Consider the following 13,504-nt stretch of genomic DNA (forward strand, 5'->3'; position numbering starts at 1 on the left):
ATTTTCTTTCTTTAAAGTGAATGAGCCGTTGGAGGCTGGGCTTTAACAAGCCAACTTTAGGCTATACACTCATAGCTTGACCCTAATAGAAACTGAACATTTGCCTGTTTTATAAGTTACCTGTGAAGAACCATTTGCTTATTTTAATATCAGAACATTGAGAAACAATTGATCTGTTTATGAATACTGTGAAATCAGAACAATTTCAAGAAGAGACAAATTAACAATATTAGAACAACCTTACAGTTTTTGTTGAATATCAAGGACACTCTTTTGGCTTTCTTCTACACGTCTGGATTGTGTTTAGTTAGTTAGTTAATTATTAGTTGCCTGTATGACTGTGATGGTTGCAACCTATCTGTGAGATTGTCTGATGTGGTAGCGGTTTGGTAAAGTATTGATAATTAATTGATTTAATTATATATTTTCATATCGCTTTCATATCATATTCATCATCACACCATCTCCATCAATTTGTCATCCATCCATTTGATTTCATACTTATTACATCTATCATTTCATCTTCATATCTCATAATATCTTTGTTATATTGTAATAAAATATATCTTCATTTAGCTTCAAAACCTTTATCAACGTATTGTGTTTGGTTATTGATCGGTGTCGTAGCTTGAATATAGCACACATAAACAAGGTTGCAAACTGCGCTACATAAGCATACGGTTTACGTGCGCACTTTGTGACATAATTTGGTGTCAGAAGTGGGATGCTTATTGTTGTGCATTCAAGAGACATCGCGACCAAACAATTGTTGAGACAGGTTAGGGAGTTGTTTGAAACTTGAGATAGATAATATCTTTGAGCTTAAAGCAAATTGGTATCCATTTAATGGTTATAAGACTGTCATTATACGCAAGGTGTAATACAAGTATTCTGGTAATTTTCATTTGTTCGGTTCTAAGTTGTCAGTCATCTGACATAGTGATACGGATCACTGACTTAGCGCGTAAGCGGTACTCGCGCTGTAAAGCCTCCATTTTCCCCCCTCTCCCTTTTGTAAGGAACGAAGGTGGTTGTTGGGTTAATTTGATTCCGTGTAGGAATCTGGGTGAAGATATTTTGTTGATTCTAAGAGAGAATCTGGGTGAAGAATATTTGTTGATTCTAAGAGAGAATCTGGGTGAAGATATTTTGTTGATTCTAAGAGAGAATCTGAGTGAAGATATTTTGTTGATTCTAAGAGAGAATCTGGGTGAAGATATTTTGTTGATTCTAAGAGAGAATCTGGGTGAAGATATTTTGTTGATTCTAAGAAAGAATTTGGGTGAAGATATTTTGATTCTGAGAAAGAATCTGGGTGAAGATATTTTGTTGATTCTGAGAAAGAATCTGGGTGAAGATATTTTGATGATTCTGAGAAAGAATCTGGGTGAAGTTATTTTGTTGATTCTTAGAAAGAATCTGGGTGAAGATAGTTTTTATGATTCCGTGTGGGGAATCTGGGTGAAGCTATTTTGTTGATTCCGTGTGGGGAATCTGGGTGAGGCGTTGGTTCCGTGTGAGGACCTGTATTAAATCAGTTGTTTTGACTCTAATATGCGTCTATATTAAGTCAATGTTTTGATTCTGTGTAGGAATCTGGGTGAAGGGTTGGTTCTGTGTTAGGACCTGTAGTAAATTTGCTTTGATTCTATATATTGAGTCTATATTGAATTCCGTGTAGGAATCTGTATTAATTGCCTGTTTTGAATCTGTTTTGGGATCTATATTGACCGCATATCGTTAATAAGGTTACTTGTAATACCACTTTATTCTACGTGAAAGTAACATTTACGGCAACAGTGTCGATAAACATATTGAAGTTTGTTTATTTGAATTTGAATTGGTTTGATTAATTGTCCTAGAGATGGATGTGGAAAGATTAATTAAACTTGGAGAAAAATTGGAGTTAAGGGGTGAAGATCTCCGTGCTTGGGTGACAGCCCAGTTACAAGAAGATGAAGAGAGAAAAGAGAAGGAGAGAGAACGTGCCAAAGAAGAGGAGGAGATAAGCAGAGCACGAGCTCAAAGACAAGAAGCTCTGATGGAGAAAGAGCTTGAACTGCTTAGGTTAAAGTCGGAGTGTCAGGCTTCCTCCAACAACGACAGTATGACAGGTGACATTCGATCATTTACTCATGCTCCTACTGTTAAGAGTCCTCGACTTCCATGTTTTGACGAAAACAAGGATCATATGGACAGCTATCTGCTCCGTTTCGAGAGATACGCTAAAGTCAACGGCTGGGAATGCAGGGATTGGGCAATCCAGTTGTCTGCACTTCTCAAAGGGAAAGCACTGGACGTCTACACTCGACTGAGTGATGAAGATGCCATCGATTATGGGGTAGTAAAAGCGGCTTTATTGAGACGTTATAATCTAACGGATGATGGATTCAATGAAAAATTTAGGAAGAGTAGACCGGAACAAGGGGAGCGTTTTAGCCAGTTTGCGACTAGATTGGAGAGTTATATGGAAAAATGGATTGAGTTGTCGGGGAAAAGGAAGGACTCAGTTGCTGACATTCTGGATATGATATTGAAGGAACAGCTTGTCAGTGTCTGCGGTCGGGATTTGACGATTTTCATAAAAGAAAGACAACCGAAGACAGCAAGGGAAGTAATAGATTTAGGAGAAAAGTACATTGAAGCGCACGGTGTCGCAGGAACATTTTCCAAAAGTGGAGTGGCTCAAGAAAAATCAAAGAACGTCCAAGAAAACAGTCCGCAAAATATCATAAAGGACACTACCCGTATCTCCAACCAAATTGTTTGCCACAACTGTAGACGGCCAGGGCATCTTGCTAGAGATTGTCGGCAAAGGAAACAACCTGATTTCATTGTGGAAGGTAAAGTGTGTCAATACTGCGGTCAAAGGGGGCACCAAATCAAAGATTGCTGGCAGAAGAAGCGGCATGGGGACAAGGGAGCATCTACTGGAAAAGCTCTACAAGTCTCAGCTATCACTAAGGATCATGAACCACCGAAATGCATGACACACGGCAAGGTGGAGTTGAAGTGTGGATGTGTGATGCCGATGTTGTCTGTCGAAGGAAGGGACAACAATGAGCCCGAATAATTGTCGAGATCGATGTGATCTTGAGGCATTTCGTTGATCTAACTAAATGTTGTACCAAATTTAGTCTTAGGGGGGAGATATGTAACGAAATGCTTCCGTGTAGGCGTCAGTTTACGACAGGATGTACGTCGTCGTAGTATTAGTTGTTGTTGTTATTGTAATCCCTCCGGAACAACCCTTCTTTTGTTGATACAGGTCGTATCAGATCATGCACCTATGGCCCGGAAGTTTGAATTAAACTACGTAGTGTGGGTGTTATTGTGAGAAAGGCATCAATCTTGTTTTCTCCGTAAACTTATAAGCAAAGTAGGATCCCTGTATTCTACGGGAGTGACTTTGTTATGGTATGGCTTGATTGATATCTCGTAACTATGGGGCTGACGAATTTATTTATCCTTGATATGAGGATGTCCGGTATCAGGATGGGTTGTTGTTGTCCATGATTATGGAATCTGGGGGAGTTTTAAGGAATTTCAGATGTTTACGGATATGACTAACATCCGGTTGTGTGGGTAGAATTTTGCTTCGTTTGCTTGATTTTTGCCTATAAATGCCAGAGTTTTGAGCAGTTTCTTCAGACCACTCAGCGGAGTCTTTTAGGCTCATTGTCTCAAAAGAGACCAGACAGCGGAGTCTTTTAGGCTCATAGTCTCTAAGCGATAACCACAGCGGAGTCTTTCAGGCTCATTTGTTTAACTCTTGTGTAGAGTTGGATTAAAGTTTTGTGTAGACTTTGTAGTGCTCAAAGTTCGAGCTGAAACACGTTTTGTGTTAACTCTTGTGTAGAGTGTGATTTAAGTCTTGTGTAGACTTTGTGGTGCTCAAAGTTTGAGCTGAATCAAGTTGTGTTATAACTCTTGTGTAGAGTTTGATTAAAGTCTTGTGTAGACTTAATTTGTGATTTCAATAATCTGTTCGGCTCTGGTGAGATTTTTGAATAATATGTTGTGATTACAATTATGATTGTGTTTTGATATCAATATCATAATATCACTTTAAATTTTGATTCTCAATTAATTAATCAGATAATGAAATTAATTGTATAATATATTCTTGTTGTAAAGAAAATAAGCTTTTCTTGCTATAAAGCATTATTATTTCATATCTACAAAGTAAAGCAATATTAATCAACATTAATAAATTGATTTGTTAAAGTAAAATAATATTTACTCATTTAAAGTAAACATATTGAGTGAGTTCGAATATAGATAGAGTTATATTCGTATGATTATCATATTATAACAAAATCATTTTCTTTCTTTAAAGTGAATGAGCCGTTGGAGGCTGGGCTTTAACAAGCCAACTTTAGGCTATACACTCATAGCTTGACCCTAATAGAAACTGAACATTTGCCTGTTTTATAAGTTACCTGTGAAGAACCATTTGCTTATTTTAATATCAGAACATTGAGAAACAATTGATCTGTTTATGAATACTGTGAAATCAGAACAATTTCAAGAAGAGACAAATTAACAATATTAGAACAACCTTACAGTTTTTGTTGAATATCAAGGACACTCTTTTGGCTTTCTTCTACACGTCTGGATTGTGTTTAGTTAGTTAATTATTAGTTGCCTGTATGACTGTGATGGTTGCAACCTATCTGTGAGATTGTCTGATGTGGTAGCGGTTTGGTAAAGTATTGATAATTAATTGATTTAATTATATATTTTCATATCGCTTTCATATCATATTCATCATCACACCATCTCCATCAATTTGTCATCCATCCATTTGATTTCATACTTATTACATCTATCATTTCATCTTCATATCTCATAATATCTTTGTTATATTGTAATAAAATATATCTTCATTTAGCTTCAAAACCTTTATCAACGTATTGTGTTTGGTTATTGTGGTGTCGTAGCTTGAATATAACACACATAAACAAGGTTGCAAACTGCGCTACATAAGCATACGGTTTACGTGCGCACTTTGTGACACACCTATAAGTCTCATCCGGACAAGAGCACAAAATCCAACAAGGAGGAATACACTCAAATGCTTGCATTATATATTAAAAATAACAAATATAATAACACATAACAGAGAGATGATTTCAAGGGAAAAAATATCATCTCCCAAAACAATAACTATGCATTTGACTGTTTCCCTCCCAGTCAAGGACTCCGGCTAGGGTCGGGACAAAACCGAGCAATCCCACACCAAGACAAAGACAGAAAGAAAGTTGGAAAACAGATATAAGGGGAAAGAAGACACGGTAAGGACCTCCCTGCCCCCCCCCCCGGTAGGAACCCCACCCAGCCTTTTATTTATAGTTTGAGCTAAGATGGACGTCAAACGAGCTTTTATTCACGATTGGGGTGGATTGATTGGACAATGAGGTGCCCCTTCTGCAAACAGCTAATAATAATAATAATAATAATAATAATAATAATAATAATAATAATAATAATAATAATAATAATAATAATAATAAAAATAATAAAAATAATAATAATAATAATAATAATAAAAATAATAATAATAATAATAATAATAATAATAATAATAATAATAATAATATAATAATAATAATAATAATAATATGTAATAATAAAATTAATAATATTAATAAAAATAATAATAATAATAATAATAATAATAATAATAATAATAATAATAATAATAATAATAATAATGATGATGATGATGATATTGATGATGATGATGATGATAACAATAATAATAATGATGATAATAATGATAATAATGATAATAATAATAATAATAATAATAATAATAATAATAATAATAATAATGATGATGATTTAATATCTTATGGTTTTTTTATAGCGCCTTAACAAGCTCAAAGCGCTTCACAATAACGTAACACCAGTCAGCCAAACATACAGTCACTTAAACATCTAGATAGCATAAAACAAAGCAATATAATTATAAAGTGTGTTTTATAAAAAGGAACGTTTTAAGATGTTTTTACAAGAATGCTGCATCATTACTGTCCCTGACAATATCTTGGAGATAAGGGGTGTCGACTATTCAAACGCATGCTCGGCGATTTTACGAGTCCTTTTTGGCTTCACGAGAATGCGATTATTAGACTTTGATCTCAGATTTCTGGACGGGATGTGGAATTTAACCATGTCATTATCAGTAATGAATCGAGGATAATCAGAGTGCAGTGATTTAAAAACAAAAGTACATTTTCTGTTATTCTATAGATAGAACGAAGTTGACGTCACTCGGGTCTTTGTTATTGCATTATGCCATCCGAGTTTATGAGTAATTCTCACTAAACTGTTTTAACCAGGCTAAAACGTTCAAGGTTACATATAGTTTTGTGTATTTGTCCGTTATACTTCCGTATGGCAATATTGTGAACATTTTAGCCAAGCGCATACTATCTATAGTATAATGAAGCTGACGTCACTCGGGTCTTTGGTACTGGTTTTTCTTTATTTTGTTATTGTTTTTGCCATCCACTTTTGAGTAATACTCACACAATTGTATTAACCAGACTATAAAAGTTCATGGTTACACATAATTTTGTATGTTGGTCCGCAATACTTCCGGGTGGCAATGTTGTGAGCTTCTTAGCCAAGCGCATACTACACGTTTCTCAACGGAAAGCCAATGGAGTTCTCTTTACAAACCCGATGCAGATTGATTTTTGCTCTTCTATAAATAATCCTGGCAGCATCGATCTGGGCTATCGGTTGTTGTTGTTGTTGTTGTTGTTGTTGTTGTTGTTGTTGCTGTTCGTGGTGGTGGTGTGTTGTTGTTGTTGTTGTTGTTGTTGTTGTTGTTGTTGTTGTTGTTCGTGGTGGTGGTGTGTTGTTGTTATTGTTGTTGCTGTTGTTGTTGTTGTTGCTGTTGTTCGTGGTGGTGGTTGTTGTTGTTGTTGTTGTTGTTGTTGTTGTTGTTCTTCGTTGTTGTGGTGTGTTGTTGTTGTTGTTGTTGCTGTTGTTGTTGTTGTTGCTGTTGTTCGTGGTGGTGGTTGTTGTTGTTGTTGTTCGTGGTGCTGGCTGTTGTTGTTGTTGCTGTTCGTGGTGGTGGTTGTTGTTGTTGTTGCTGTTCATGGTGGTTGTTGTTGTTGTTGTTGTTCGTGGTAGTGGTTGTGTTGTTGTTGTTGTTGTTGTTCGTGGTGGTGGTTGTGTTGTTGTTTGTTGTTGTTGTTGTTGTTGTTGTTGTTGCTGCTCGTGGTGGTGGTTGTGTTGTTGTTGTTGTTGTTGTTGTTGTTGCTGTTGTTCGTGGTGGTGGTGGTTATTGTTGTTCGTGGTGCTTGTTGTTGTTGTCGCTGTTCGTGGTGGTGGTTGTTGTTGTTGTTGTTGCTGTTCATGGTTGTGGTTGTGGTTGTTGTTGTTGTTGTTGTTGTTGTTGTTGTTCGTGGTAGTGGTTGTGTTGTTGTTGTTGTTGTTGCTGTTCGTGGTGGTGGTTGTGTTGTTGTTTTTTGTTGTTGTTGTTGTTGTTGTTGTTGTTGTTGGTGTTGTTGTTAGTAATAGCGCTCTCCCATTTGTTGAACTATTGAATACCACTCATTTTTACTTTTTTGGGGTGTTTGTCCATTAGTAATCTGACGTTTTGTTCTGGTCAGTTTTGGAAAGCAGCCTTCGTTAATGGCAGCGATCTATATTCAGGTTTTCGTCCAACCAAGTCATCAATCACATGATTTGTTGCTGTCCAACGATTGGATATTTCTTAACAAACGTAAACGCGCTTAGCGCTATGTTCGTGAAAGTTGTTAACATACCCATGTGTAAAACTGAACAAAATAACCTATCGATAGAACGAAGATGACGTCACTTGGGTGTTTGTTATTGTTTTCTGCCATCCGCGTTCATGAGTAATTCTCACTAAACTGTATTAACCAGACTATAAACGTTTAAGGTTACACATAGTTTTGTGTGTTGGTCCGTTATACTTCCGGATGGCAATGTTTTGAGCTTCTTAGCCAAGCGCAAACTATCTATAGATAGTTCGAAGATGACGTCACTCAGGTCTTTGTTATTTTTTTTTGCCATCCGCGTTTATGAGTAATGCTATACTATCTATGTTGTGTTTATTATCTCGGTCACTTTGATCACATTTTCCAATGTGACCAATGACCTCGAGCACTGGAAGGGTCATATAGATAATCCACATGAGCATTCATGGCCTGACACAAGGACTTGTCTTTTGATGTCTTTTAAAGAAGGAACGAAATTGACGTCACCCAGCTCTTTCTTATTTTATTTAGCCAGCCGTTTTTACGAGTAGTTCTCACTAAATTCTATCAATCAGATTATAAATAGTATGCGCTTGGCTAAGAAGCTCATAGCATTGCCATCCGGAAGTAAAACGGACCAACACACAAAACTGTGTGTATCCATGAACGTTTATAGTCTGGTTAATACAATTCAGTGAGCATTACTCATAAACGCGGATGGCAAAAAACAAAAACAAAGACATGAGTGACGTCATCTTCGAACTATCTATAACAAACATTTAAGGTTACACATCGTGTTGTGTGTTGGTGCGTTTTAACCGGCTGTTGGATGTTGTGAGATTAGTACACCTCCACGTGAGTTGTCCTTGGTAGTGCTTAAGGAAACAAATTAGTCATTGGTTGAACTATTGAAAACAACTCATGATTTGTTTTCTTTTGTAGCCGTGGACATGTCTTTTGATATAATGTTTTGGTCCGTGTCAATTAACGAAAACTACGGGAATAGTATTCAATAGTCTGATGTAACATCCGACCAGCAACGAGCAGTTTGGTTCCAAACAAAGAAAATCGGTACTTTTTATTCTTCATACTGCCTAGAACTTTTCCCCCATTTCATTTGATCAGAATGTATAATAAAAGTCAAAACATGATCAGATTTATAATTTTCTCCTTCGAATACACGTTTATGCTGATCGGAGCAGTATTTCATATGGGCGTCCGCTATTGTTCCGATAATTTAGAACCAGTTACTAAGTTACTATGCGTCTTACGAGGGAAGTGGCGTCACGACTGTTGAAGCCTATTGGTGACATAAAATCAATTTCTTGAAAAAGACTCTTTACCCGTTTTCTCATCGCAATCATGTGTAAAATGAGTAGGCTACCTGGCTAGTTACAGCGTTATCTTTATCGAAAAATAAAAATAAAAAAAGGAAAAAAACTGTAATAGCGCATGTAATTGCTCTTACGTGCGTCGTGTCTTGTCTTACATGTCAAGTGCTGCTGCTGGCTTTCGACATTTCATAAATCGCTTTGAGCACATTAAGTGGATATTTTGCTTTATTCAAGCTCATGCTTTTATATAATTTTGCATGAGTGGTTAGATACCTGATTATTATGGTACAATGGAATCCGCATAGAATCAACACTCTTAAAGCCAACTTCTGCTTAAAAGTAAATACCTTTTGTGGGTCTCAAATTATCAGTTCTTTATTAAAGAGTTTTCCATTGATAGTGGATTAAGTCAACAATACCTAAAGTCAACCACTCTTTCTGGTCCGGCGATGTTTGCTTTATCAGGATTCAACTGTATTTGGAAATAAAACGACAATAACTACTGCTGCTGCTACTACTACTACTTCTACTACTACTACTACTACTACTACTACTACTACTACTACTACTACTACTACTACTACAACAACAACTACTATTACTACTACTATTATTACTACTACTACTACTACTACTACTACTACTACTACTACTACTACTACTACTACTACTACTACTACTACTACTACTACTACTACTACTGCCACCACTACTACTACAACAACAACAGCTACTACTGTTACTACAACAACAACAACAACTACTACTACTACTACTACTACTACTACTACTACTACTACTACTACTACTACTACTACTACTACTACTACTACTACTACTACTACTACTACTACTACTACTACTACTACTACTACTACTACTACTACGACTACCACTACTACTACTACTAGTACTACTACTACTACTTCTACTGCAACCACTACTACAACAACAACAACAACTACTACTACTACTACTACTACTACTACTACTACTACTACTACTACTACTACTACTGCTACTACTACAAGAAAACGACAACAACAACAGACAAAAAAAACAAAACAAAACAACATTATGGCATTGCACAGACCTTCTTTTGATGTCAATGCATGATTGTGTTGCAAATTCACGTCAGTAACTCTTAAAGCTAGGGCAGTTTTATTAGCATTAATCTTCACAAACACGGGGCATTCCTTTTTCTTTGACCTGTAGATGGCATAGTATTATGATTATAGAATGTGCCATAAAATTATGGGTCCATTAAAATTTTGGATCACTCATATCAGAATAAACAACAAAAATGAATAAAATAAGTATATAAATGAATGAAAAAATAAATAAATAAATAACACACCGCACCGATTCTTTGTTTACCAGTTTGTGATTGGATAACTGGGCCCATCAAATCTGACTGAAAGTGTTTTGGAATTTACTAGCGATTTTCCATAGGGTGGCATGCAATAGACACATAGATAAGCACGCCTCTCGAACAGTCGTCATACTGTAAACTATGGCAGTGATTGGTGGACATAGTAAACTACACAGGGTTTACAATCGATAATATGTGTCTAAGTAAAATAACCACTCTTCTACCGCTTTATCAATAGAACGTACACATAAAAATATGTGTAAATTAAAACGTTTTTAATATGACCGAGAAAATCGTGTGATAACTAGTCACCCATCTGGCAGTATAAAAACAAGAACAATGATCAGAGAGAGGTCGATATCATTCACTTTATAGATAGTTCGAAGATGACGTCAAACAGGTCTTTGTTATTGTTTTTTGCCATCCGCGTTTATGAGTAGTGCTCACTGAACTGTATTAACCTGACTATAAACGTTCATGGATACACACAGATTTGTGTGTTGGCCAGTTATACTTCCGGATGGCAATGTTATGAGCTTCTAAGCCAAGCGCATACTATCTATAGATAGTTCGAAGATGACGTCACTCAGGCCTTTGTTTTTGCCATCCGCGTTTCTGAGTTGTTCTCACTAAACTGTATTAACCAGACTATAAAAGTTCATGGTTACACGGAGTTTGTGTGTTGGTCTGTTATACTTCCGGATGGCAATGTTGTGAACTCCTTGGCCAACCGCATTCTATCTATAGTTTATAAACAACCAACCATGTTTGCCCGAGTACGTGTGAAGGCGTGTCACAAATTCCATGTTTTGATCGGTCAAAAATCTACTGGTTAATTGTAATTGTCCAACTAATGCGACAGGAACGAGGATTTACTGTGGCTCGGGAGCCTTATGATCATGGATTACACAGATATGTTACAAGCGGTGTTCCCCTTCTGTTTAAGTTATATAAACTAATAATAATAATAATAATAAAAATAATAATAATAATAAATAATAATAATAATAATAATAATAATAATAATAATAATAATAATAATAATAATAATAATAATAATAATAATAATAATAATAATAAATACCACAAATGTATTTCTGACCACCATGTCATCACTTTCTCTAACGATTGCCTTGATAAACCCAGGTCCGTACGTCAAGTAGTAACTTGGCGCATCATTCGAGACGATGGGTCTTTCAGTAGGGATCTACAGGAAAAGATTCCTCTAATGCTTAGAAGTAGTGACAGTGTTGGAGCTTACATTACACATCTAGTTCATCCTTTGGACGCCCATGTCCCAGTGCAATACAGTCTTCACATATATCGTCCCTCAGCGCCGTGGACGTTTGACCGAGATTAAGGAAGCTTAAGCTCATCGACGACGCGCCGAAAGACAGTGGAAGAAGAGTGGTCTAGCGATACATAAAGACATTTTCATGGGATACGTGAATAAAGAGGAAAAATCTTATTAACAATTCTAAATCCAAATCCTATGACGATAAATAATATAATAAATATAAAACAACTCGAGCCCTTTTCTATGTCACAAACACCCTTACAGGAAAGCGAAAGAGAGACAATTGTAATCTTCCCACAAAGTATTCGAACCAAAGCCTCGCAAATGTTTTTGGCCAATATTATATTGACAAAGTAACTAAATTACGATCTAATTGAGCCAAATTGTCAACAGATGCCGAAACCTATTTTGAGATCATCCATTCACTCATTTTTCTCTTGTTTCAGAGGAAACCATCAGCAATCCTAATGTCCTTCCACCTAAATCGTGTTGTCTAGATCCTTTACCAACAACCTTATTACGCAACCATATCGAACATCTTACTCCTGTGATAACAAAGATCATCAATCATTCTCTTGAAATCGGTATCGTTCCTATGCCAAACTCAAACATGTTATCGTTTCCCCAGTGTTGAAAAATTCTAACCTTTCATCTGAAGAACTGAAAAACTTCCGACCTGTCTCTGATCTTCCATTTCTCTCAAAAAAATTAGATAAAGTCTTTGCAATCCAACTCAATGAGCACCTCAACAAATTCAATCTATTCGAACCCTGTCAATCTGCGTACAGAAAATACCACAAAACAGAGACTGCACTTCAAAAAACACAAAGCGATTTATAGTGTGCCGCTGACCAAGGCAATGTCTCTATTCTTGCACTGCTCGATCTTCGTGCCGCTTTTGACACGATTGATCATGCCATTCTTATTGAACGTCTTGAAAAAAACGTTCGGCATAGCAGACATAGGCACTGTCCTCGATTGGTTCAAATGTTACAGTTTTGGAGGATTTAAGTCTATTCTGATAAAAAGAGTTTACTCCGAAGTATCGCAATTAAAATTCGGGGTCCCCCCCCCCCCCCCCCCCCCGCCCCCAACGATTTGTTTTGGATCCCCTGAAACTGATTACAAATTGCAATGCTATGTATCAACTCTAAAAACGATTGTTCACATTTTTACTTTAAGGATTTTATTAATGATTATATCCCATCTCGTAATTTAAGATCATATAATCACCATCTTTTGCCAGACCTTATATCGCACACAGCTCCTTCAGTGTGGAATTCTCTACCATTTAATCTTCGTTTTAACTGTCGGCCTACTGATTCTGAAGCAGATTTTCAAAGAAAATTTAAAAGTCATCTCTTTCTGTTACATTTAGATGGTATGAAGAAGAAAAAAAACCCAACACAATTCAGCATTTAAACTTTATTTCTCATTTTTTTTTTATGTGGTTGATAATATGCTTATGAGTATAATAGTATTTTTTAATAATCTATATTGTACGCCACGTATATTGTGCGCCTAGAGCTATATTGTATGGGACAAGGACTATGTAAATAAATTACATTATTTTTTAATTACTATTACATGTATTATTATTATCATCATCATCATCATCATCATCATCATCATCATCATCATCATCATCATCATCATCATCATCATCATCATAATCAACATCATCATCAACATTTTTATTATTATTATTATTATTATTATTATTATTATTATTATTATTATTATTATTATTATTATTATT

The 13,504-nt window shown here is 35.9% G+C and overlaps 1 protein-coding gene across 1 annotated transcript in view; it reads right to left on the minus strand.

Moving 5' to 3' along the window:
* LOC144980986 (uncharacterized) overlaps positions 1-13,504 on the minus strand; it is a 30,010-nt gene that overhangs the window by 15,833 nt on the left and 673 nt on the right. Inside the window, exon 2 of the mRNA XM_078929021.1 lies at positions 10,170-10,285. Coding sequence (XP_078785147.1) covers positions 10,170-10,285 — 116 coding nt within the window. The remainder of the gene's footprint in view (positions 1-10,169; positions 10,286-13,504) is intronic.

The sequence above is a fragment of the Berghia stephanieae genome, chromosome 10 (assembly GCF_034508935.2).
Source record: "Berghia stephanieae isolate SIO BIC M18660-M18661 chromosome 10, UCSD_Bste_1.3, whole genome shotgun sequence".
In the NCBI taxonomy this organism is placed as follows: domain Eukaryota; kingdom Metazoa; phylum Mollusca; class Gastropoda; order Nudibranchia; family Aeolidiidae; genus Berghia; species Berghia stephanieae.